We start from the raw sequence: 27,616 nt of genomic DNA, 5'->3' as shown, positions 1-27,616 counted from the left end.
TACATTTTTGAAGTATTTAATCAAGCCTTCAGCAAGGAGTGTGGGAAAATTACAGACCCATAAAAGTCCTCTAGTTCTGGGCAAGAGTCAATTTTCTGTGCATCACTCTGTCACTGCTCACTCACTGCATCATTCTGACAACATCTCATATTTCCACAAGGCTTTTACATAATCTATAAACAGGGACAGAAAGGTGAGGAACAGCGAGAATGGGGACAAAGTTTGGACCTCCCACACTGTCGCTTCCTTTCCGTTTTCCATTAAAGGGTGAGGCTAAAGGGTGGCATTTTAAGATGATTTCGTTAAAAGGCTGAGACATTAATAATTGACACAGCAAGAAGAAAGCCGTGGAAAACTGCCACTGCTTGCTCACTCTTCCGAAGAATGAGTGTAATTCAGTCATAATGAAAGCTCTTTAATGTTCCTCCCCCAAACCTTTTTCGATCAGGAAAGCCTGGAATCTGTAGGTAAGAAAGATAATCACATTAAATCTCAAATAGGCAGAGTTCAAATGCTAGTAGCCTTTAAATTTTTTTTCTTTAAAATGTCAGTCTATTGTTCCTTAACCACCATTCTGTGGTTTTACTCTGAAAACCACAGAAGATTAGATAATAAAAATAAATTCTACCAAAATGGAAAACATTTGCTAATAAATTGGTGACACTGTCATCTAAATCAGAGAGGGTGAAGGTGAGCCTCATAATATTCACTACTGCACTTTTATATAAATTATTTGCATTGTGATAGACTTTGGAGTTTCAAGCCAATGATTTTCCTCTATTATTTTATAATGTAACCTTATCCCTGGATGTTTTTGTTATTGTCTCTTGGATCCTTATTTTTCCCTTGATCTGATTGTCTTTTGTATTTAACAGAACAAAATCAGTTGCTTGTCCCTACAAAGGGACTTACCCTCCCCCCTTTTTTAACCACTTCTGAAAATAAATTTGGAAATCACCTCTCTCCAGATTTAAGAACCCATTTTATCAAGAAAAGATAGCTACTGACCTGATTACCATCTCTTGAAAAGTATCTCTTCTCTATAACCTATGAGAAACAAAGATTATAAAGGTTTAGCACACATACTAGGAAAAAGTGGATAACCGCAATGACCACGAATGGGACTAAAAAGCATGTATACAAATTAAGAGTGTTTTCAATAACTACAGACATCTAATACAGTGAGTTGAAGCAGGTGCTAATTAGATCAGGATTGTGGGAGTGTTTCCATAAGAGCCTGCCTCATTCCAGAAAACATTAATGATAGATGAAAAAAATAAAGGAACAAAAATGACTAAATAATCAGAGGATAACATAAGATTCCACGCAATTCCTAGTGTATGGCAGGAAATTTGGCTCTAAGTTTCCTAGCAGTCAGCCCCAAAAAGTACCAAAAAGAATCCACGAGGCAAAAGCAAAGCCTCTGCTTACTACAATACAATAGTACAGCGAAGCTAATCCTTGAGAGGAATCTGTGTAACGCAATGAACCACCACATCCTTTTAGTAAATATAGTGATAAATTCGGTAGGGCCTCAGTGGAGACAGATGACACAACATCAAAAGCAGTCAATTAGCTTTTTTTATGGACTTAGATCTGCATGCACTCTTAATTCAGTAGTTTCAGAACTGTCTGTACTTGGTCAACAGGAGAAACAGAGGAAAGCAGTGGCTGTGTCTGCACAAATGCATCACTACTATTGAAAAGAAGCCCTCAAACTATGTGCCCTAATATAGTGAATTTAACAGCTCCATGTTTTCTGATAATGAAAAACATTTAAAAAAAATAATGAATTCTGGTCTAATATTTGAGAAACTGCAATGGTTGCAGAGGCAGTATTGTTTTCTTTACACAGAACTGTTGTAATGAAGAAAAGTTAATCAGATAAGAATACAGCTTAGCTGGAGATTAACTCTAAGGCGCTGGAATCTAGAATTGAGAAAATAAGAATTCTTCTTACTAAGCACTGAGCACTTCCCTCCAGGCCTGCGCCAGTCTGCTTTCACTGGCCTGACAGCCAAATCATCCAGATTCTTTCTGTTTTTGAGATTATGGCTGGGTCACTTTTATAACAAGAGACCCAGGGTAAGGTGGCATTCTAGGGCCTCAGTGGTGGAAAAGCTTGTCCATGATTAATATACATCTTAAAATACTCCCACAGAAACTAAGGGACCTATTCTCCTTCCTCTCTCCAGGGCAGGATAGGAAAATCCTATCATTCTAGAGTGGGGAGGAATTACTACCTGCTAAGGGGCTGTGGAGGAGGAGTCAGATTCCCTCTTGGAAAAGAAACCTACATTAGATTCTCTCAGATATGAAGTATAGAAAACTGGGTGAAATGTAGCTGCCAAATCCTTGGTTTCAGGCAACCACCTCAGTCTGGGGGTCTGGCCAGGCTTTTAATCCACACACCCTTTGTAGTGATTTAGGCAAAAAGAGAGAAGTTACCTTTCTGCTTTTGCTCATAATATTCCCTAACTTCAACTTGCAATGCCGTCCTCTTACCAAATCTTGCTCTCTTCTTAAAACCAACCAAGTTCCCTCTGATCTTTTTTCTTTTTCTTTTTTTTAAATAAAACCTTGCCTGACAACTTGTTTCTCTAGGATATAACTTATTACATTTAACATTTTAATTTCAAAACTAACAAATTATTTAAAAATTCAAACCGTGGTGCACTGTAGGATCTTTCCAGGTAAAACAAAGATCTACAAGATGTTGCTCTCAGGGGATAGAATTTTGTATCAGATGGAAGCCAGGGATCTAAACCAAATGGAAGTTCTTACATTTTAAATTTGAAAACAATGTGGACGGAAAATGTGGTTCCTTGCAGTGCATCCCATTTAGAAAACACTAATATTTGTACGGCACATGGGTAAATGAAAGAGGCTGCCAATCACCCAGCCTCAGGGGCTCTCGCTGCTCTGAGAAATGAGGGATCAGTATCTCGGCACACCTGTACCCTATTTTCCACATGCCGGCTGGAAAGTTCTGCAATGAAACAAAAATTTTCCAGTGATCTAATATTAAATAGGGAGAGGTGTGGGGCTTATCTTATGCTGACATTGGATGAAAGGCCAAATTATTAAATCCCTAAATTGCTAAAAGAAAAATGATTCATAAAGAGCTATGAGGAGAGAAATGTTTTTCTTGGGAGATTATACTTAAATATAATACAGAAATTAATCTTTTTCAATAATACAGAAATGCATCCTATTTTACTTTACTACAATGTCAGCATTGGGCACACAACTTAAACTTGGTCAATACTACGTGCAATGCAGCTGTGTGGCCCGTGAAGGAAAGACAAACAGTGCTCTAGTTTCCCAGTATGCTGAGTCATTCTACATTTTCATTCCAGTTCAGGGCAATAAGATGATGTGAGGAAGAGTCAGAAATGGAAATGCAAAGGTTTCTGACAGGGAAACAATAGGGAGTCAAGAAGATGACATAACCTTAAAAGTAATAGTAACATTTATATGGAAAATATTAATAGCTGGGAGAGAAAAAAGAACTCAGGGCTTTAAGTACAATCTCCTCAGTTCACTGTCTTTTGTAGGAGTTAGGGGGCACAAAAAGAGCTAGAAAATAGGGAGACATAAATTGTTTTAAGGAGGAGAATTAGGTTATCTTTTAAAAAACCCCATTTAAATCCAGTAGCTTTCATCCTTTGCTTAGAGAACACTGGTGATAGAATAAATACGTCAGCAGACCTTGAGCAATTATACCAACAGATAAGAGAGATCAAAACAAATATTATTCAGCCTGTGAAGTTCAGGACTAAGGAATAAAAGGACAGAGCATTCTACAAAGAATTTAAACTCTCATAATATGTAAATTAAGTTTAAAAATAGCTTAATTGTAGCCATTACCTTATCAAAAAACCTACTGAGCTTGACAGCATTGGAAGAACCTGCAGCTAAGTACCGTGGATTTGTGCAATCCTAGAAGATAAAACATAAGGTCCACAATTAAAAGTTAGGAAACATAAGCTCTTTGTTAGTTATTACTATTCCTGTTGCACATTTCTGTAGTAAAATATTCCTGTAATTTTTAAATTATGATACACAAAGCAAAGAGGGAAAGTGTTAAAGAGAGATAAGGCCACTTTTTGTGATGTAAGCAATTTTAGAGGACACTGAACCAATGTATTCGTCATAAAATAATGCATAAAGGAAGACAGGATTGCTAATATCTTAAAACCAAGATACTAACAAGATGAGCTACCTATATTTACCCTGAAAAGCAGAAATAGAGCCGTTAAAAACAGTCAACTTCAATTTTTAGTACTAGTTACTCACCAGTACTCAAATAATTAAGTTCTATGCTGTTCATACAAACAGTAGGAAGCATGAAAATAAGGAATTCAGAGGAGCAAAGAACAAACAGAAGTTGCCAGGGATTTCTCATTCATTCACTGAGTACAAGGTAATACGTCCCGTGGTAGGCCCTAAAGGCAATAATAGACAATAGATATATTTATTTGATAATAATAAACACTAAGTTTATTATTATTAAATATCATTAAGTATTATTATTTAATAATACTTACAATAGTTACAATACTTACAATAGTAATGAACAATAGACATGTTACTATTAAAAAGGATTTTTAAAAATAGGAAAAAAAATGGGGCTCAGAAGAGATAAAATAATCTGGAATGTTAAATCATTCTAACGACTAGGAAAGACTTTAAAAGGCTTATTATCCTTCTACTGGAGTTCTAGTGTTGTGCTGCCTTTGCTTGTCATTGACTTGCCACCTCAAGAGATGGAGTACTTTGATTTTTACCTCAAATGCCACTTAAGACCAAACTATGAGGATATCATGTAGGCTCCTTTGCAAGAAAGATATTTGTCTTTCAGTTGTGTGTGTCCCTTGGGAAATTACTGGTGTTGCATTTATTCTGTTTTGCAATCTCTAAGCCTACATGATTCCTTTCCAATGAATTTTGTAACGGTCACCTATTTTTTATCCATATACAACATTTCAAGGCTCATATTTTTAATTTTTGACCAGAAAACTATACAACATTTTCCAAAACCACACAAAAAAAGAGACCACAACAGGCTTTTCAAAGACAACAGAATACTAGAAAAATCAGAGGTCTTTGAAGCCAGTAAATGCTGAATCTGAATACGTGTCCCAAGATTTCTAGATTGTGACATTGGTTAGGTTACTAAATCTTTAAAGTGGAGCTCATTTATGAAATGAGTATAACAAGACTTATCCCATGGGATTTTTGTGAAAATGAAATGAGATAATGCATGTTTGGCACATAGCAGGTACTGAAATATTAGTTCCCTTCTTTCTTCATTCCAAGAAAATGCTATCAGACTTAATTTTTGGACACAAAGCACTTAACATAAAAGATAATTCCATATATGGATTAAAAGACTGAAACACCATCATGCAAACTATTGTATTAGAAATAATGTTTAAACACATTAATACAGCAGTTGGAGCACATAAAAGACAAACCTTAGATGACCCTGTATGAGATACATTTTACAAAAGGTACATTGATTACATAATCATCAGAATGTCAAAAGACTTCAGAGATGATTACAAATACAGCTAACGTACTAAATACAAAAACGAAATCAAGCAGCAAACAAACAAACAAAACCTCCACAAATCTAAATTCAAAGGCTCTACAATTTCAGGTTGACCAGGCTAGAGAAACCCTGTAATTTTAGGATAAGAATTTTAAAGCTGGATTTTAAAGAGACATCATCTGTTATTGATCATGGCTGAGGACAAAGCCTGAAAATTAACAGCTCTAAATAGCCTGTCTAAGCTTAAAAAAGGAATAATAACCAGGGAAGATGCTTCAATATGATTGCTTTGAAGTAAGCACATAACAGAGAAAAATTTGCACTAGATAGATACAATTAGCCTAACAGAATTTAAAAAAAATAATGTTCTACCTATCTATAATTTAAACATTTTGCCTTTCTTCAGGCACAAGGTAACTGATTTCACCTTTGATGTATACATTTATGTTATATTCTTACTTTTCTATAGTTTTAAGTAAATTCATACAATAACCAAAAAGGCTAGTACTAATACTGTTAACATTAGTTTTTCCTTTGAGGCTTTATATTGAACTTGCTGAGTCTTTCTGACTGCTATCTCTTTTTGAAACTCTTATCCAATTTTCCTCCTCATTTTTAATTCCCTGCATACTCAAGACCCGTCTTGTTGTTTCTGCAATGTTCTTGAAGCCACAAACTGATAAAAAGGCCCAAAGTGTGTTATTGTATGTGAACTCTGTGGAGACTCTGTGTGCCAAAGTCCCACCACTCGAGTACCTCTCCATCTTAGCAAGTGGCCTGGCCTTTGCAAGTAAAGTAGGAAAAACATATAGTATCTATCCACTAGACCCAGATACATTCCAAAGCACATTAAAAGTAATTACTGGAACAAAGCAACTACATTTAATGATAAATTTCCCTTTGGAAATAATGTTCAAATGAAGTAACTTTAACACTTGTTCAACAAGAACATTACTATATATCCTAAGTAGCAGACATCCTCTGGAATATCACGGGCCTGTGCTCACTACCTGGGGCATTTCTGCTGAACAGTAGTCCACAATGGTGGCTGAGAAAAACAAGGCACTTCCACTGCAAAGGAGAATGTAAAAAACAATGGAATGGCAAAGAGAAACTGACTCAGTGAAGCGGGTAGAGGTGGGGTCGAACCAAGCAGTGGTCACAAATGTTGAATCACAGAGTAAGGGCATCAGAATCACCCGAGTCATTTGTTAAAATGAGAGTCCTCCTCCACCAGCCAGACCTTATGCATAAAAAGCTCCTGCTGGGGGGAAGTTATTAAAAAACTTTCACAGGCACTGCTGGCAATATGAATATGCAGTCAGGTTTGGGTAACTGTTAATCTAGGTGATTTCTAAGAGTTCTTTCAGCTCCAAGATTCTAAATGTTAACTGAAGGATAATTAAGTGGAAAATAGGCTTAACTGTACAGCGCAGGCTGGAAAGTGAGAGTGCCTGCTTTGACCTGTGTACCCTTGGCCTAGCTACCTCTTGCTGCTTCTCGTCTTCATTTTTAAAATAGGGATAACAATAGTACCTACCATATAGGGATGAGGTAACGATGATGCATATGAGATAAAATATGTGAGCACTGGAACAGTGCTCGGCACAGAAACGCTCACTAAGTGGTAGCCATTAGTATTCTTAAGCCACCACTACCGCCACGTGTCTGAATGCCAGTGCACTGTGTATGCTGCGGCAATCCTACCATGACTGAAACTGCTGGCCATGATCCTTCTCTAGGCAACACTAACTGGTTTATACGAGGACTTTTCCCCACCTTTTCAGTGCCGAGTTCTAACTGAACTAAGTATCTCAGGAAGGGATTCAATCCTCTGTATTCACATCAGTTTACATACACTAATGCTTAGGAAGCACTCTTCGTTTACAGTTTGTAATTTTCTCACTTGTCTATTTGTTTGCCCTTTAAGGTAAATTCTATAGTTTAAGAAGCTAAGAGGCTTATCTAAAGCAAGAATAATCAAGGTACAGTATCAGTAATCTTTCTTTGTTACCTTTTATTTAATTATTTTGATTTTGGTCTGATTTATAAAAAGCTTTCCAAGAAAAAGCCCACGATTTACATTATTCATAGAACAAAGTTTGAACATTCCAACAGATCAGCATACAAGGAGGCTGGAAAGACTGTGCCCATCTGACAGTCTAACGTATGTTGATTCCAATTTTTACCACATTTTGGACTAGAACCCAAATAGCCTGATTTCAAGTACAAAGCTTCTTTTGTGGGAATACATGACTTTTGAAGTCTGCAGTTTTGCTTTCACCTGATAATAACACAAACATGCAGTAGTGAAAATACACACCAAATTAATCTCTTCTGCATTGAAATCCTCAGCCAGGAAGGCTGTCCTAGTCAAAACATCATGGCGCTTGGTTTCATGAATCTGGTCCAGTTTAGTCCCTATTACCAACAGCGGGATTTGGTTATCAGCAAATTGTTCCTGGTCATAATCCCTGTGGTAAATAATGAAGAGATGAATAGAATTTACCTTTCTGATGTAGATGTGTAATATTTAAATGCAAATGGTTTAATTCTGTTTTACTGATAATACACTGATTCTTGCTCCCCCATCACCTATAAATCTACTTTTCTCCTAATTTCTTCCATTTACTTGTTTATTTATCAATCTATTTTCACCATCTATAGCATTCCATCATTCATCAAAATTTGTTCCCATGAGTCTTTACAGATTACTTGAATAACTGAGTGCCCACCAGGTATACCACGGAAGGTTGACTTGACTTCTCCCAAAGCTCTGTCTTTTAAGGCTCAGGAATTTTTCTGTGTAGATGTAGAGTGGATTCAAACCTCAGTGGGGAGAAAGCTCAGGAAGCTAGCATGGCACTCAAGCCTTGTGCCAGAGGGGGAAATAACAAGCTTTTGGGTACTGTCAGGGATATGCATAAGCTCTACACCTACCATAGATATTTCTGTCTATGAATAAAGAAAAATAGATTGTTTCAGGAAAATAGGAAATAGCGATGTTGAAGGCCAGAATAAATCGACCATAGGTGATGCTATAGCCTAGGGAAGGATAGATTCAACACATGGAAAGTGAAGGAAACAGGTGAAATGCAAAATGAATAGTAGAAGGAAAGAAATAAGCACCAAATGGTTATTTGTCCTGACACGAGTGCTATGGGAGACAGAGGACAAGCAATATAAATCCCTTAGGGATACTGGCCTTGGGTCACTGGCTATTGTAATTCTTTTTTTCTATTTCTACTCATAGGATAGAGTGATATTCCTTCCATTACTAAATGGAACATAATGCCCAATGTTGTTGAATCAATTTAAATTCTAGTCACATATGAGAAATAAAAGATTTGTATTTCTGACATGTTACAAGCTCCATTTACAACAGTCAGCAAAACCTGGTTGACAAGACCTTATGACAGTAAGTCAATATTGCATAATCCAATCAATACAACCCAGTTGAACACAGATTTTTTTTCTTCCTTTGACATTTCTTTTTCTTTGAATAATCAAAATTGGGGAGTGTGTGTATTCAAAATTATCAAATCTTTTTGCCCTTCACAGTAATCTTGCAGGGAGCCTCAGTTACTGTTCAGCCTTGGAACACAATTGTTTTGAACAATGTACCCTCCCATATCATAAAAATATTATTATTCTATTTATTGCATCAAAGCCAGTAATAGTTTTAGTTCAAGGCCTTTGATTCTTATTACCAACATCAATCCTGATTCAGGAGAAATGTTTCAAAACTGAAATTTGCTTTATTAGAGAATAAAGTGTTGAGAGTATCCTCCTTTAGGACTATTTCCTTTTCCTATACTCACTATCTCTGGCTCACATACAAATTTTTGTATGTAGTTTATCAAACATCATCTTTGATAATCATATATTTGTCACTTGTATATGTATTACCATATAATATAACATATGTTGCATATATGTATTATACATTAACGTATGTATGTATTACGTATGTAACAACATATACACATATGTTGCCATACACATAGAATTTGGTCTCTTATTTCTCTTTTTAGCTTTCATTTTTTTTTTCTCTCTTTCATTTAATCTTACATCCAATTTGACTTTGGCAAAAACAAAAAACTTGCATCTTTCAGACCACTATATTTAACTACCACTTTACAGAGGATTTAGGATTCAGAGAAACAAATTTAACAGACACTACAGGCATACAATGAGCAAAATCCAGAATACAGGAAACTCTACAGGACAAACAAGCCATCTTTTTTCACACATAAACTGTTAGAAAGTAAAAATAAATAAATAAATAAATAAATGAAGGGAAAGTTAAGATAAAAAGAAACTTAAGAAACCAAATACGAGTGGACCTTATTTAGATACTGTTTTGAATAAATCAACATTTATGAGACATTTGGGGAAATTAAAATAATCTTTGATATTAAAGAAGTACTGTTAAATTTAAAGTGTGACAATTATATATTGGTTATGTGCATAAAGTTTTTAAGTTTTAAAGTTACATAATGAAGCACTGTATATGTAGATGAAATGATAATGATGTCTAGGATTTGCTTAAAAAATAGTCAACTGTAAATGGAAAAAATAGTAAGTAAATGGAAAGACACAACAAAAATTCTCCCCAATTTGATCTATAGGTTTAATTCAATTCCAATAAAAATCCAAGCAGATTTTTTTTTGTCGATATAGACAAGCTGATTTCAATTTTAAATGAACTAAAATAGCTGCACAATTTTGGAAAGGAATAAAGTAAAAAGAATCACACTGTCTAATTTTAAGACTTACTATAATGTTATGATAATCAAAACAGAGTAATATTGGTGAAGGGACAAGTACACAGATCAATGGAACAGAATTAGGGAGTCTAGAAATAGACCCATATAAATGTGATCAACTGAGTTTTGGCAAAGGAGTTAAAGGAGTTCAATGGGGAAAGGATAATCTTGTCAACAAATGGTGATGGAACAATTGTACATTCATATGCAAAAGTTACCCTCAACCCAGACCTCACAACATTATAACTAACTCAAAAAGGATCACAGATCTAAAAGTAAACCTAAAACTATAAAACTTCTAGAAGAAACAAAGGAAAAAACCTGCATGTTCTAGAATAAGGCAAAGAGTGCTTAGACATGAAACCAAAAGTATAATACATCAAAGGGAAAAAAATGAGAAATTAGACTCTATCCAAATGAAAAACTATTGCTTTGTGAAAGACACTGTTAGGAAAATGAAAATGCAATCTACAGAACACGAGAAAATATTTGCAAATCAAACCTCTTACAAAGTGTTATTCTGGAGGGTACATTTCTGTGATTGCCATAACATTTCAAACCAATTGTGAAGTAATCTGGGCTTACCCATTTGTTACCAAGACTCCAGTTGGAACCAAATCCCTGTTGAGAGCTTCCAATGACCAACGATATAAGTTTTGGGATGACTTCTTATTTGTTAAGTCGTGTACTAAAATAATACCTAAAATAATCAGAGAAAATAATGTCAATACGGTAACAATTTTTGTTTCAGAATTGGCAAACTGAGCTTAATAAATATATTATGTTGCTTCAGGAACCTAGCATTCTAGTACGACTAACAAACTCAGACACAATTATTTTAAAATTTCCTCTACAAATTCTTACAAATAATTGTTTACAAATGAACTACCAAATTTTCTTTGTCAGTCTAACTTCTTTTTTAAGTTCTCCAAGGGCTGACAAAGTGTCATTAAACTTTTAGAATGTCTTTTCTTTTTTTCTTCATTCAACACTTAATGTGTGTCTAATTCTGCCTAGCCCTAATTGCAGAACCACCCCATCAAAAAAAAAAAAAAAAATCAAAACTACTTCAAATATATAAGAAATCCCATGCATTCAAAAAGTTTGTTTTTGCACTGTGCATACATAGTACTGTCATAAATATCACATATACACATAATGCTTATACTCACTAAAAAATTAAGTGATAAAATGTATTAAAAGAGTATTGACTTAATTTGATACAACTGCTATTCTTTAGCTGACAAAATGTTTTCCTGTATATCACTTGGGCCTGCATAATCCACTCAAATGTCTAATTTTTTGGTTCTTTGAGAGACTTAGTTAAAAGAGCAAAATATATATGCCACTAGAGGGGGTAGGAAGAGATGGTGGAGAAATATGAATAGTAGAAAATAGATGGACTTTTGAGAGATTGAGAAAAACAATAAAATGTAATGAGGCTCAGAAATACAATTAAACAGAATCAGTTAAGATCCTAGAAAGAAAGGTAAAGCAGGTAATTATTACAATAAGATATAGACAAAAAACAGGAAAAGCTTTAAATGCCTAGTGGAATTTAGGGTATCTTGTGGTCAAAAGACTATAGATTTTCAAACCCCCAATATTTTTGTATATTACCCAGATTCTTCTGTGAAAAGAAGACATAAAACTGATGATTTCTCCATCTTGAAGATGTAAGAAAAGTCAATTTGAAAAAGGCCAGAAGAGAGAATTACTTGGCTCCTCTAGTTTGTAATAAACATTTGTGCAACAAAGGTGCTCGCACACATTACAGTTGACTTGTTCAAGCTGGCACAGATAAATCTGTATCTCTCCCAGCATCTGGAATACATAGAGATCTGACAATTGCGCCCATATCCAACGGTACTCACTCTACCTTCCTCAATGAGGTATTCTATTAGGCATCAAGGACACATGATACAGGATAAGTTTTTCAAAAGGAATGAAGAGCTACCATTAAAGAACATAGCTAATATTTATTCATCACTTAGATGCTCAGAGTACTGGGTGCACATATGTACTGTATATGTGCTATCTAATTTGATTTTCAGAACAGTCCTATGAGGTAAGAATTACCATCATTCTACAAATGTGGAAACTGATGCTCAGAGAGGTTGAGTAGTTTGCCAAAGGTCACATGGTAAATGGGGTTGTCAGAATTTGAATTCAGGTAATCTGACAGTAAACGACTGAAGAAAAGCAGAATAAAGTCTCACTTTAGGGCAGAGGAGTGGCAGATATTTTCTCCTCTCCCTATATCACAAGTATAAAGATCACAAAATTATGGGTGAGACTTTTGGCTGGGAGAGTGAAAGGATTACAAAGACCTAGATGAGCTATTAGATGGGCTGGGAGAAGTTTATTTTTTGAGGATCTCTATTTAAGACTTTTGAACTTTTAAGGACATTTCAGCACTCTTTTCTTTATTCTCCCTCTTTCATTTGGGCTAAGTGTTCTTGCTTTTGTAGACTATGAGCTAGGAGGGCCACGGTGGGGCCCAGAGAAAAGAAGGCAGGTGATAATTGATCAGAATATGTTCTAATCTTAAGAGAAAGGCAGAGACACTTCATAGGTTTCCTTCATAGGAACCAGCCTAGTTCATCACAGTGGAAAGAAGGTAGGTTACTGAAGGAAGAAAAGTTATTGCTAAGAATAAAGACTGTGCATTTGAATGGAGTGATCCTTATGCTATTTCTTAGGGAACTAAGGATGGTAGATGAGTAAAGAACCTTGAGTACTTCTACCAAGAGAAATGTTCCAGAGTTAGGGTGAAAACAACATAGAAAACTGTTTATATAACAGGGATTTTTTAAACTTAAAGAAACAGAAATATACCTCAGTCTTATCTGTAACACTAACACAGAATATATGCAATTATTTCAGTAATATTCAAGGAAGAGACAAATCACCAATTAATAATAAGTATAGAAAAGATATGTAAATGGATTTAGATGGATTTCTTCTTTAGTATTTAATACATTTATGACTCAGAATTCCATAAAGTTTCTAGGATTTGAATGGTCTTTAACTTTATTATTATTTATAATTTAATTTTTATCTTTATATGTACTTTTCTCTTAATTCTTTCTCAAAAAGGTCTAAACAAAAGTTCAAAAGTGTTACATATGCAAAATTCTCTTTACCAGATCAGATTTATATCAACTTTGACAAGTTATTTGGCTGATATAATCACTTGATTCTAAGTCTATACCAGGCTTTTCTTTCTCCCCTTTTCTCTAAGAAGCCACTTAACACTATATCAGTCTTATCTTACTGTTTTTCTTATTTATATACATTCTATTAATATACGCCATTATCATGTACTTTCTTGCATGACAATGTTTTGTATTAATATCACCATCTTATAACTGTGTTTTGTTTCATTTATGAATGTTTTGTTGCTTCAATTAGATTGGGACACTTTCAGATAGAATTCTAAACTCAGTGGGACATAGGTCTGAACTAACATAAGTCACTGTATTCTATAGTACGTATCCAATGGCAAGAACCTTCTCTGCTCTTTATAGTATCTATAACAGCTTGTGATATGGGAAGATAAGACATTGAAAGAAGAACATAAGCAATGAAGAAGGTACTAAATAATTGCAATGCTTATCTAATATTTAATGAAAGCTAAGCATAGTAAAAATGAGGTCCTATTAATAGCTAAGCATATACCAGGAGGGAAGGGATGAGATGCTAAATCTTTTGGTACATCAATTGAAATTACATTTCACAATAAAAAAAGGTTAAAAAAGAGAAGATAAACTCTACAAGGTAAATCACATGTCAGGGGTTTAGTCACTCTCTTGACAGAGTAGGCATGTATGACTTGTAATTACGTCTTCTATTACATGCCTCCATCTGGAAATCTGCTTCAGGTATTTGAATATCCACAACTGGATGAAATTTCTGCACCCCTAAAAACACCCTTGGGCAGCTCTTTATAATGTATTATGTAGGACTCAGTCTAAGAAACAGATGAAAGAAATCTCTGTTATCTTTGTGACGGCTGGGTTAGACTATGGGATTCCTAATTCTATTGTATTTACTCAAAATAGTTCTATTGTATTTACTCAACTGATGGGAGAAATGGCACTCCCAGGGGACAGTGTTTTGAAAAATTTCCATGTTTTATGTCAAGTCCCCCAAATACAACTTTATTTCAATGTTTTGAACTATATGGTTAGAATCCAGAAACACAAACTGGAATGCAATATGCAGGTTTAAATGAAGAGTTGTGAGTAATTAGATCTTTCTTAAATTAAGATGAGTCCCACAGCATTTCACAGCATTCCATATCAAATGATCTGTACTCTTAGATCATTAATAAATGGTAGAAATAAAAAAGGCTTTACCATTTATAGAGTTGTAGAATACTGCTCTTGTGCTTTTCACACTGCTGGCACTGCCCACAGAGCCTCCAACATCCCATAATTCTATATAGTAGGTCTTCTCTTCCGGGGTTCCTTCTTTGTAGTCATGAACCTAACAAATCAATCCATATCAAAATAATTATTATAGCCACTTAGAAAATTGGTAAGCGCCCTCATTTCAGTTTAAAGCATTGGCTATTCCACCTCAGCATCTCACCCTCTGACTTTCTGATCACCACCTCCCTCTAATACTCCAACTCTAATAATCTGACTCCATGAGACCCTATTGTAGTTAATTGATCCTAGTACCTGTCACAGCTCCCCCTTCCACTTCCACTTCCTCCCTTCCTAACTAAGCATAAATTCCATGACTTGTCATTTTAGTCACTCTTTTACCCCTCTTTCACATTGTATTCACTTGACACAATTTTGACCCTGATTATATCCACCTTTTTCCTGATCCCATGTCTATAACCGAGCTAACTGAATGTGAAAGTCAGAAAAACACATTTAACCTTACTGGATTCATTTTACATTCAACTGTATCTTAGGAGTTGTCCTTCAATCAGTTCCATAATCCATTTCCTCTTTTTCTCTCCTAGGTAACTATTTCATACTTTCTCCTCTTTTTCAAATTTCCGATATCTTGTCCTATCCTCAAACACAGCCAGTAACCTTGCTTCCCATGACAGAAGAAATCAGAAGAGAACTTCTACACCCATTCTTCCCATATCTATCCACCTCCCTGCATCTAGGTCCATATAATCTACTTTCCCTCCAGCTATTATAGACACAGGCCTGTGTCCCTAAGGCCAAATCCCGCCTCTTGTGTGTGAAATCCCATCTCCTTTCTTATCAAAGATGTAGTTCCTCTCTCTCCTCTCTCCTTTTTATCATCACGTTTTCCCTCTCAGTTGGATAATTCCCACCAGCATAAAACATGCCATAATTTTTCCCATCTTAGAAAAAAATAACCTCCTCTTGATCTCACATACCTCCTCCAGAGACCATGCTGCTTCTCTGTTCCTTTTTACAGCAAAAGCCCTCAAAAAAGTTGTCTATTCTCAACTGTTTCTAATTCTTTTCCATACATTCTCCTTTGAACTCATTCCTGTCACACTTTTGCCCCAATTACCCCACTGAATTATTCTTTATCAAGGTCACCAATGGCCTCTACTTGGCTAAATCCAGTGATAAGTAAACAGTTTTCGTCTTATTCTACTATTTGACACAACTAATCACTCCTCTGCTTTGCAATACTTTCTTCACTTAGCTTCCAGGGCATCACACTCTCCTGGTTTTCTTCCCACCACACTGGCTAATCCTTTCCAGTCTCCACTTGGGTTGTCCTTATCTCTCTAACCTCTAGTTGTCGGAGTGTCCTAAGGTTAGTTCTTGGATCTCTTTTCTTCTCTGTTAACACTTGCTCTCCCGGCAATTTCAGATAATCTTACGATTTTAAACGTCATCCTTATGTTGTTGAATTCCAAATTTATAGCTATCCTGGACCATTTCCTTGAACTTCAGACTACCAGTATCCACCAGACTACAATTTGGATATCTAACAGGTATCTCAAATTTCATATCTGAAAATAATTTCCCACTCTTCCTCCCAAACCTATTCTTCCAGTTTTCCTTGTCTCAAAAAGGAAAAGGCAATTCTGTCTTTCCAGTTTGGCCTTTGGAGGGCCAAAAACTTAACAGTGATCCTTAACTCCTTTCATACTATGTATATGTCAGCAAATCCTGCTGCTTTTGCCTTAAAAATATATCGAGTGTCTGATACCCGGTAGGTATGTATTGAATGAACAAATTAATGATTGCATAGTAGAGGTTACTCCAAATTGCTTCTATCTTTCCAGCAATCTTGTTTTGCCTTAAGCCAGGATCATTTCCCCCATTTTTTTAAAAAAATCCTCCACCTTTTCCCTTCTGGTCTGTACCCATTTACTCCTTTATTTAACCTCTAAACTTTCATTGATTTAAACCTTTGTCTCTATTTCATTTCTGCCTACTCACATCATCTGGTTTCTGCCACTAACATTCCATTGCATTTTCAAAGGTCAGCACTGACTTCATCATCACCAAATTCAATTTTTTTCCCTCTCTCAGTCCTTATATCTCTATAGTATTTCATACGAAAAATCAATCCCTCCTTCATGAAATTCTCATCTCTTTGCTCTTGTGTATATCAGCATCTTGGCTACCCTCCTACCTTTCGATCAGACTTTCTCTGATCCCTCTTTCACCTTCAACTCTCCAAATGTACCCCAAAGTTCTTCATCAACTCTTCTGTTTCTAAATTTTCTTTTCCTGAAAACCTCATCAGCTCTCACGGTTCAGGATTATCTCTGACAGATGATTCCAACTCAAAATTCTCTCGAGCTTCAGTACCTCATTTTCAAATTCTTCTGGACAGACTCAGTTGAATAACTCAGATATGGCCCTTCATCATGTCCAGAACTGAATTTATTACCATTTCCTTCTCTTTCACCTATAATATATATGTCCCCCTTCGTGGGGAATCGTCAATTCATCCATTGCCCAGGCCACCATTCAATCATTAACGCCCAGTATAGATTTTCCACTCTTCACAAGCACCTCATTTTCTCTCTTGAGCTGCTATAATACTAATTTTCTATAGCAGTGCTGTCGCACAGAACTTACTGTGATGATGAAAATGTCCGATATAGTAACCACTAGCAACATGTGACTACTGAGCAGTTCAAATGTGGCTGTTCAACTGAGGAACAATTTATTTAACTTTAGATAATTTAAATAACGGAAATTATTTTAAACTGAATGATTATGAAAAAATTTCAGAGGTGTAGCTAAAGCTGTGCCTAGTTAAAAATTTAGAGACTTAGAGCTTTAAAAGGAAGCCTGAAAAAAAAAAAATCAATGAAACAACTACTCATTTCAAGAAGTTAGAAAAAGGACAGCAAATTAAACCCAAAGAAAGTATGGACATAATAAAGAAAAAAGCAGAAATTAGTGAAGTAGAAAACAAGTATATAACAGAAAAAATGAACAAAGCCAAAAACTGATCCTTGATAGACCTCTGGCAAGACTGAGCAAGAAAATAGAGAACAGCTATATGAGAAAACTAATATTACTAAAGATCCTACATATATTGAAAGACAACAGAGGATGTGAAAACAAATTTTTTTGACAACTTTTGTGAAGTGGACAAATTCTTCCCAAAACATAAGTTACCAAAATTGACACAAGAATAATATAGTCATTTTCACATTTTCTTTGATGTTATTTAAAAACTTCCCACAAAGAAAATTTCAGCCCAGAAATTCACATGGTTTCACCTGTGAATTGTCAAATATTTAAAGAAAGAAAGAACACCAATCTTACATAAACTCTTCCAGAGGACAGACACATAAATAACAATTCCCAACTCATTTTATCAGGCTAGCATAATCCTGATACCAAAACTTCACAAGGAGATTATAAGAAAGGAAAACGATAGGGCAATATTTCTCATAAATTTAGATGCAAATATTTGAAAAAATATTAGCAAACTGAATCTAGTGAAATATAAAAGTCCAATACATCAAGACCAAGTTGGACTTATTCCAAGAATGCAAAGTTGGTTTAACATTTAAAAATTGATCAACATAATTTACCACAGTAACAAAAGAAAGATGAAACATTATGATTAGCATGAAGAAGCAACTGATAAAATTCAACATCACTCCATGATACAAATTTCTATCAAAAAAGGAATAGAGGGGAACTTCTTGAATTTGATAAAGCATATCTACAAAAAAATCCTACAAAAAAAAACACCGTACTTACGGGTATTACACTGAAAATTTCCCGAGATTGGGAATGAGACAAGAAAGCCCACTGTATCACTTCTATTCAACATTGTGCTGGTGATTTAGCCAATTCAATAATAAGAAGAAAAAAAGCCAAAAGGTAAATTACACGCAAATGAGCAGACAGAGCTCTAGATGGGGATGAAAGGGGCAGGACAGGGGGGCAGGCAGAGAAAATTGAGGTGAAGTTCAACTCTAAATTGTAAAGCACTATACTTTAAATTCACATCTCAAGCTTCTCTGATCCTCCCTACAAACCTGTAGGCTACATAAAGCAGGCATTACTTACCTCTGCTTTGCAGATGATATACTAAGGCTCAGAGAAGTGAAGTGATTTATTAGTCTAAGGTCACTCTTTAAGAAGCAAAATGCAATATGGGGATTGACTCAAGCAGTAGGAGTTAAAAATAAGTTTCTTTCTAATATGGCGTCTCACAGAAAGGGAGCTAGAAAAGTCCAAAGGGAAATTCTGTGCAGAACTTGCTACTGGGTCCCCCAAACTTAAATAAAGTTGCCATTGAACTCATTACCTAGAATTTGTTTTTCTTCCATATCTAAGAATTTGGTAGGCTGAAATGACAAATGGGTCCCCTCTGACTTGAAATGCATAGAAATGCCATAAAAATATTTTTTAAAAAATAGAGGACAAGCTCAAAAGAAAGAATGGGAAATCCCCAGAAGCTAGAAATGAAGAACTTAAAACCAGAGTGAGAAGTGGGAACTGACCTAGATTCAGATTTAGCTTCAGGGGCTGGTCTGCAGATTTAGTGCCCATCCAGGAATAGAGATATGTTTTCCAGCTTTTATATGTGGGTAAGTGACAAGGAACAGACTGTAGTTCCCTTCATGAAATCTGGACCCTTGAAAAGCTGTCCATTCAGTGAAAAAGAGTAGGAAAAACTCTATCCACTGGCTCAGGAAAGCAGAAAAAACTTTCCATCAGAGACCTCAGGTAGGAGTGGTAGACAGTAGATAAAAGGTCCACAAAAAAAGGAAACCACAGGTCCATGCTACAATTGAATATTAGGGGACTTTACATGAGCTAGATGGCATGGAAACACCTAGCTGAGAAATTACAAGGACCACTGAAATCCCTAGGGTTCTGGCAGCAACAGAAATGAAAAGGCACAGCATATAGGACTTCCACAAAGAGGAAACACAATCCTGCTGAAGAGCATCTTCAAAGCATTACAAACCATACAAAAGGATACATTTTCACGAGGTAGAGTCAACATATACACCAAGTAGGATATCTACCACTCACCCAGAAAAAAAATAGAATCCAAAAAAGAAACCATAAAGTAGTACATTTAAACAGTATGTTTAAAATTATTAAAAAGTAAATAGAGGGGGTGGCCCATTAGCTCAGTTGGTTAGAGTGTGGTACTAATAACACCAATGTTGCCAGTTCGATCCCTGCATGGGCCACTGTAAGCTGCACCCTCCTTAAAAATAAATCACCAAATAAATAAAATTAATAGAAAAGGGTAAAAAGAAAAAGAAGTAAAACTATAATGAAAGATCGGATATTTTGAAAATTTTTGACATTTGAAAAAGAATCAGAACACCTAAAAATTATAATTACTGAAATGAAAAACTGAGTGGATATATTAAAAAGATTAGACTTAGTTAACTGGAAGGTAGCTAGGAGTACATCATCCAGAATACACCAAAGAGAAATAAAGAAAACATAAAAGTGCAATTAAAAGGCACAGAGGACAAAAATCTCATAGAAATTCAAAAGGAGAGGATAGTGAGAATGACAGAAGACAAATAGATAATGGCTAAAAATTTTGAAAAATGAAAACAGACATGAGAAGCACAACTTCTGCATAGGATGACTAAAAACTAATCCATATCTAGACATAGGTTAGCAAAACTACAGAACATTAAAGATTTAAAAAAAAAAATCTTAAAAGCAATTGGAGAGAAGAAATTACCTTGAAAATTAAAAAACCAGCCTCGTTCATGTAACATTTTTGTCTATATTCATAAACTTTTAATGAAGCTGTATTTCTGTTTAAATATATGTGATGTTTAGTCTTTATTTTTGTTTAATGAGGCCATTTATTTACCTTGATTAAATGAAGGAATGTATCTTTTTGATGAGATTTATATATATTCTGTAAATAACAAAATGGTTTTAACAGTAAAGTTGGATGGCCTGGTGGCTCAGCACAAGGCTCATAATACCAGAGTGGGCCAGGGAGCTGTGTCCTACACAACTAGACTGAGCAACAACGGCTTGAACTGGAGTGGGTGGGGGGAAGGGGAAGAAAGGGGGAAAAAGACAAAGTTGGGTTCTAACAGCAGTGTAACCATAAATTTTGTTACTTAAAAAAAAAAAGTAATAATTATTAGGCTGACAGAAAAGTTGTTTTTTTTTTGGACTTGCAAAAATTATTCTAATCCAGTTCTGAAACCTGACCAAATTTTTCATTTTACTATTTCCCCTTTGTCTAAGAACTCTCAGAATACACTTTATCACTGAACTTCCTGTGTACATAAAGAATTTATAATAAAAACATGTTTTATATCTTTCAAAAAGTAGGTTCTGCATTCATACTCAATATCTTGAACACTATCTTTAGGAAGAGAATATTCCTTCTTCTTTACAATAACACCTTTACTTTTCATTTGTCTAGTTCTTGGTGATGCCCTAAAGATACATAATATTTATGATGTATTTGAAGGAAACTCACTTGAAGAATTTTCTTGCAAACTTGATACACAAACAATTTCATTTAACATAGTTACTGACATTTGGAAATAGTTCCTCAAAAGATGCTTTTTGCACCGAGGCCAGATCAGTCTCTAAACCAGCTGTTTGCAAAGATGGAGTACTTGATACCGTGTTTCCCGGAAAATAAGACCTAGCCATACCATCAGCTCTAATGCGTCTTTTAGAGCAAAAATTACTACAAGACCCGGTCTTATATTATACTATATTATATAAGATCCGGTCTTATAGTAAAATAAGACTGGGTCTTATAGTAATTTTTGCTCCAAAAAATGCATTAGACTTGATAATCCAGCTAGGTCTTATTTTTGGGGAAACGTAGTAATAGGCCTCTAGTTTTCTTATCAGGAGTACTGGAATTTGTGTTATTTAAATGTATATAGATACTTTCATTTATGGAACATCAAGTTAAAGAAATTACAAAGTAGGACACAGACTTGTTTTCTGTTTCTTGAAGATGCAAAGAGGAAGACAGAGAGAAAAAGGTGAACAAATCAAGAGTGAGAGAGAAGAGAGACAGGATCAGAGAGCTAGAATTTCAGAGAGAGAGGGAAGGACTGACAGAGACAGCGAGCAAGTGAGTGCTAGGCTGACAGAAGATTTCTAATTAGCAGCAATATAAGTCACAGGCTGTGGAACAAGAGCTTCAAAGAACTGAATAAAATGACTGTCAATCTAGCCAACCACCAGTCCTTCCTATTTATTTCTTAACTCAATGGAGAGAGGTATGCCAGCAGAAGAGACACTTGGACAGGACTACCTGGAATTAGCAAACACTAACAATATCTGGGAAGATACTTAAATCAGTGGAAACTGCACCTGTTTCCTAAATACGAGGTAGAACAGAGCACCTAGACATAAGGCTCCAGAAGCTTCTGCCTTTGTAATGAATTTCTAGGCAAAAGTTGGATGCCTTAGTGACAAAGGCTTAGGCAGAATTGCTTATGGAGCACGTAAAGTGAACTCTAGATATATAGCATCATAATTAAAACTGAAGTCTCTGGAATCAGACTAATGGGGATCAAATCTTGACTCTGCTTGTTATGCACTGAGTGAATTTGGTCAAGTTACTTTACTTCTGTATGCCTTAGTTTCTGCAGCTGTATCTCACAGTTTAAAAAAAATCAAATAAGCAAAGATACGTAAAGCATTTGGCATAATGCGTAGGACAGAGTAGGTGATTAATAAAGCCCAGCTATTATGATATCATTAATTAGTCTTGACCACAGTACTGTAATTTGATTATATAGTTTGAATGAGTTATCTTTAATATGACTACTAAAAAACTTAAATATAGGAAACATACTCTGACATCTACTGAGCAGCCCACAGTCCAAGATGGATTTCCCAGCACTTGATTTTGGCACAGAAGATGAACTAATGAAGATTTTCCAACACCTGTAAAAGAGAAAACAAAAAACAAAAACACTCACTGATACAAGAGATATGCTGAAATCTATTATGGCAAAAGTATGACTGAAAATATGCCGTAACGGTATGTAAAGCATGGTTGTTTAAAAGGTGTCCACACCATACCAACCATTTAATAAGTTTTATTAATAAATAGATGGTCAAGGAAAATGGTTCTCAAAAACTGTGCATCACAATCACGGAGGGCTTGTTACAACCAGAATACTGGGTCCTGCACCTAGTTTCTGATTCAGCAGGTCTGTCGTGGAGCTCAAAGATTTTGCACTTCTAACACTCCCTGGTCGTGCTGGTGCCACTGGTCCAGGGTCTTCCCTTTGAGAACTACTGGTCTAGGGCAATTTCGTATGAACGAATCCCTTTCCTTTTGAACGATTTCATCTAGTTTGCCTATTTTAGAAGTGTAACGTATTAACAAACCTCAGAGGTCATCCTCTATCTTGACACCAGTGGAGAGAACCTTTCTTTCCATAGCCCCTTGTTAGATGGTCTTCGAGACTGTGCTTGAACGAAGTCACTGACCGGGACTCACCATTTCACAATTCCGTATTTAGATACCCCAATTCTCTCAGACAGTGATTTTTAAAAGGAAGCCAACCACATGGCCTAGCTTTACCCTTTGGAAAAAGAGAACTCTCCTCCTTATCATTTACGTTTATTTTTTATTATAAAGTTACATTTACAGACAATCTAGAAAGTATTTTTAAAAAAGGGAAAAATCACCTGACGAGCACTATTGTCAACATGCAGGTTTATTTAATTCCATAAGCACGGTTTTTCTTTTCTTCCTGTTTATGTTATTTTATTTGTTTTTAAAAATATTTTTATTAAAAATATAGCTAACATGCAATATTATATTAGTTTCAGGGGTACACCACAGTTATGCAACATTTACATACCTAACGAAGTAATCACTCTGATAAACCCAGCAACCATCTGACACTGTAAAATGCTATCACGATATTATTGACTATATTCCTCATGCTGTACATTACATCCCCATGACTTATTTGTTTTATACCTGAAAATCTGGACCTCTTATTCTCCTTCCCCTTTTCCCCCCTTTAAAAAATTTTCAATTACAGTTGACATTCAATATTATTTTATATTAATTTCAGGTGTACAGCATAGTGGTTAGACATTTGTATAATTTAAGAAATGATTTTCTTGACTAGCCTAGTACTCACCTGGCACTATCCATACTTATTCATAAGCAGGGTTTTTCTATAAGCAGGTTGTTATTGTGAATATATACAGTGTACTTAAAAAATAATAAAACATAAGCTTTTGTTTTCACAGCTGGTTCTATCTGGAATATTCTACCCATCCCCCTCCTCCATTAGCCTGGTGAATTAATCTGTCAAGACTCAGCATCACTCTAGTGATAAAATCTTTTCTGATTCCACACAGGTAGAACTAAGCACATCATCCACCATCCTCAGGGTCTCCACTGTACCTTCTACATTTTTCTATAGAACATTTAAAATAGATTATTACACTAGTTTGTTTATAGGTTTTATTCACTCTGTTTAGTTTTAATTTTCTTGAGGATTGGCACTGGGTTTTACTTATCTTTTTTTTTTTAATTTCTAGTACTCAGAACAGGGCCTTAATTAGTATTTATTTAGTGACTAAAATTTTCCATGTTATTACAGAATCTTCCTAAACATGTTAAATGTCTCCAATGTAGTTCAGACGTAACAACTTACTTAATTATTCCTTCATTATTCAATACTTAAGGGGTTCTGAAATGTTCACTATGCTAAGAAAATATTTCTGTTTAAACCTGTTTAAAATTAAAATTATTTCCTTAGTATACCTTCCTAGAAGTGAAATTAATATGTAAAAGGAAATAAACATTTAAAGTTCTTGATATATACTGACAACTTTCATCTGGTTACTCTGCCATCAGCCATACACATAAGCCTGCATCACTGGATGAACTCTATAAACAGTAAGGTCTTGTTGCATCACAACAATATCATCTATTTGCTTTTTTCATCTTTATTAATTTGATAAGAGGAAAAAAAGTGACATCTTGCTTTAGTCTGCATTTCTTTACCCCTTGGTAAAGATATACATTATGATCATCTTTTCTAATCAGTTGTCTTTCCTCTCTTATGAATTATCTATCTACTTATCTACTGGGTTTTAGTGTTACCAATTTACATGGCCTCTTTATGTATTAGCTGTCTCATGTAATTGGGTTGGTGCAAAAGTAACTGCAGTTTTTGCAATTATTTTTAACCTTTTAAACTGCAATTACTTTTGCACCAACCTAATATTTCCCCAGGTTTCCCTTTTATTTTTTATTTATTTATTTTTTTTGCAAACAGACATTTAAGATTTTTGTGTACACAAACATAGCTTTGTCTCTATTTATTGCATTACCTCCGTGATCTTTAGGGCATATTGTTGACTTCAGTGTTTGCATGTAAGTTTGTTTACGTATATTGGAGGTATATATCCAGGCATTTAGTTATCAGCCTGGTGCAAGGCTTGAGCTTCCAGTTAAGCTTAACTGTGTCAGAGTAAGCATCTTCATGCAGTAACATTGTATAACTCTCCATGAATTAACTGCTTTGAGTGGTAAGAGTTAGTTAACACTGGATGAACGCTAAACAGTAAGAAAAATTGAAGTAACAGAAATAATGGTTAACTATTCATTTCTTTAAGAATTTTGGGAGGTTCTGATTCTATTTTCACCATTAGAACTAAATTATAATAGATTTAAAAATGCATTGATTTGCTGGGGGGTAAAAGGCCCAATATAATTACATAAATACCAACTCCAAATATAGTTGTTGGTAATGCACTAAGCTCATCTATTATCTCTGAAGGAATAAAGAGAAGTTGGTACGTGCATTTTAGTGAGACTTTCAGGATTCCTTACTGAATTATCAAATATCTCTATGGGATACAAGACAAATCTCTAAATCCCAAATCATTCTTTCACATATTTGTGAAATCCTTAAGATTTCATGAGGGAAATAAGTCTTTATTCAAAAGTCAACTTTGAAGTTTGAATACAAAGGCAGATGAAGTGTAAAAAGTATATTCTAACCTGTCAGATAGCAAATCACTGTTAAAAGGGAACTGATAAAAAGCCAATTGACTTTGCACATGTAATCTAACATTAGTGAATGTGTGACAAGATCAATCACTTTCCGATGGATATGGCTGTGTCTTCTCTTTTACAACTAAATTATAATGGAAAAAAAGCTTATTAATTGCCTGATCACTTTTCCACATTTAATGCAGCAGTCAGTTCAACCCTGGTATGTAACACATTGATTCCACAGTTATAACCCCAGCACCTAATACAGTGGCAGCTATGTAGTAGCTACTTAAGTTTTTGCAAAAAGAAAAAATCGACTAGTTCCAATAATATGTAACATGAAAGGATTATTAGATGCAATAGAAAAGGGAATTATAAAAAAGAGAACATCCACTTCAAATATGATGAAACTGTGTTAGCTATGTATTCCAGTTCTAAGTCCTACTTGGTGATACTCTTACCAAATCCCTTTAGTCATCTACACCATTACTTTCTTCAACTGTAAAACTGAGTGATTTTATTAAATTAACTTCAGCACCACTTCAAGCTAGAGAACTGGATTTTATTCATAGAATTTCATAATGCAACTTAAAGAGTATTTTAAATAATGCTCTCTGTAAAATATTTTGTAATGTAAATAATCTTTGGGCAATGTGAAAATGTTCTCAGCCTCCTCCTCAATCAGACAATGTTCTTCAATGCCGTAAAGGTAGTTTTCAAGCTCTGGGTAAGTGCTCTCCATCTCTAAGCATCTGGCACAATGTCTTTGCTCACAACACACTTTCAAAGGTCAACTCCAGAAAAGCACATCTATGAACTGAAAGGTTAGCATTTATTCCAAGTTCTTAAGGAGCATAGGAGTGGAAGCTACGGTGAGAAAGGATAGTAAGGTGAGAAGAGGGAATGCAGAATTCAATTCTAGTTCTCAAATGTCCAAGGTGTCAAAAGAAGAATTTTAACATTAGGACAAAACTGGGCTCAGCATTAAGTCCTACCTACTACATAATATGGCCCTTATCTTAATTTCTCTATTTCTTACAATCTAGCACGTAACAGGTTTTCAATTAATATCAGAGAACAAACAAATCAAGAAGCCCAGTGGAGAGTAAAACAGGGCTACCACTGGATATTTCATTTCATAATATAGTTTAGTGTTTAAGTACGTGGCCTCTGGGTTCAAACCGGTTCTGTCATTTATATCTCTCTGCTTCACTTTTTCTCATCTGTGAAATGGTGTAATAGGGCTGATCTCGGGATTAAGTGAGTTAATATATGCAAAGTACTTAGAAGAGTCATTTTTTTTAAGTGCACGTTTGACTTCCTTAACAAACTCTTGAAGGCACAGTCCTAACTTCTGTCTTAGCCGGGCGCCCAATACAATGCTCAATGTCTGCATATCTTTTAAATAAAAGGAAGGAACTGACAATATACACTAGGTTACGATAGCCCAGGAGATTGACGTGGAAAGACGCGAAGGCCGAGAAGGGCTGGGACTCCACGACCCCCATCCGCGCGACGCCACCGCTTCGTCAAACAGAGCAAAGTCCTCTGGGAAGTGTAGTCATTACGCCTTGGGAGGGATTTCAGCCACGGATCGGAGTCAGTTAGTTTGCGGGGCGGGGGGGGAGGGGAAGTAGTAGTTATTGGATAACTCAAAAGTGTCGGGAGCCCCAGAGGTGGGTTAAGCAGCTCACCTGAGTCTCCCAACACCAGCACTTTCACCCGATCCAGGGACGCCATCTTGCCATTGCCTTCCTGGGGTTAATACCAGTTCCGGATTGTAGGCCAATCAGAGCTGGGCATGGAGGGCCGAGCCCTCAATTTCATTGACCAATCAGAGAGTGGCCGTCTT

At 35.4% G+C, this 27,616-nt stretch overlaps 1 protein-coding gene across 1 annotated transcript; it reads right to left on the bottom strand.

Moving 5' to 3' along the window:
* RABL3 (RAB, member of RAS oncogene family like 3) lies at positions 1-27,606 on the bottom strand. The gene is made up of 8 exons (XM_019729645.2): positions 27,459-27,606; positions 22,585-22,676; positions 14,688-14,817; positions 10,912-11,026; positions 7,881-8,031; positions 3,871-3,942; positions 1,009-1,047; positions 1-461 (listed from the first exon to the last, which is right to left on the bottom strand). The coding sequence occupies exons 1-8, from the start codon at positions 27,502-27,504 to the stop codon at positions 396-398; spliced, it is 711 nt and encodes a 236-aa protein (XP_019585204.1). The 5' UTR covers positions 27,505-27,606; the 3' UTR covers positions 1-395.
* Positions 27,607-27,616: the final 10 nt, after the last annotated feature.

Source organism: Rhinolophus sinicus, linkage group LG01 (genome assembly GCF_036562045.2).
Source record: "Rhinolophus sinicus isolate RSC01 linkage group LG01, ASM3656204v1, whole genome shotgun sequence".
NCBI classification, from domain to species: Eukaryota; Metazoa; Chordata; class Mammalia; order Chiroptera; family Rhinolophidae; genus Rhinolophus; species Rhinolophus sinicus.
Note: the sequence above shows the minus strand (reverse complement) of the source record. Positions and strands in the feature narration are given on the sequence as shown.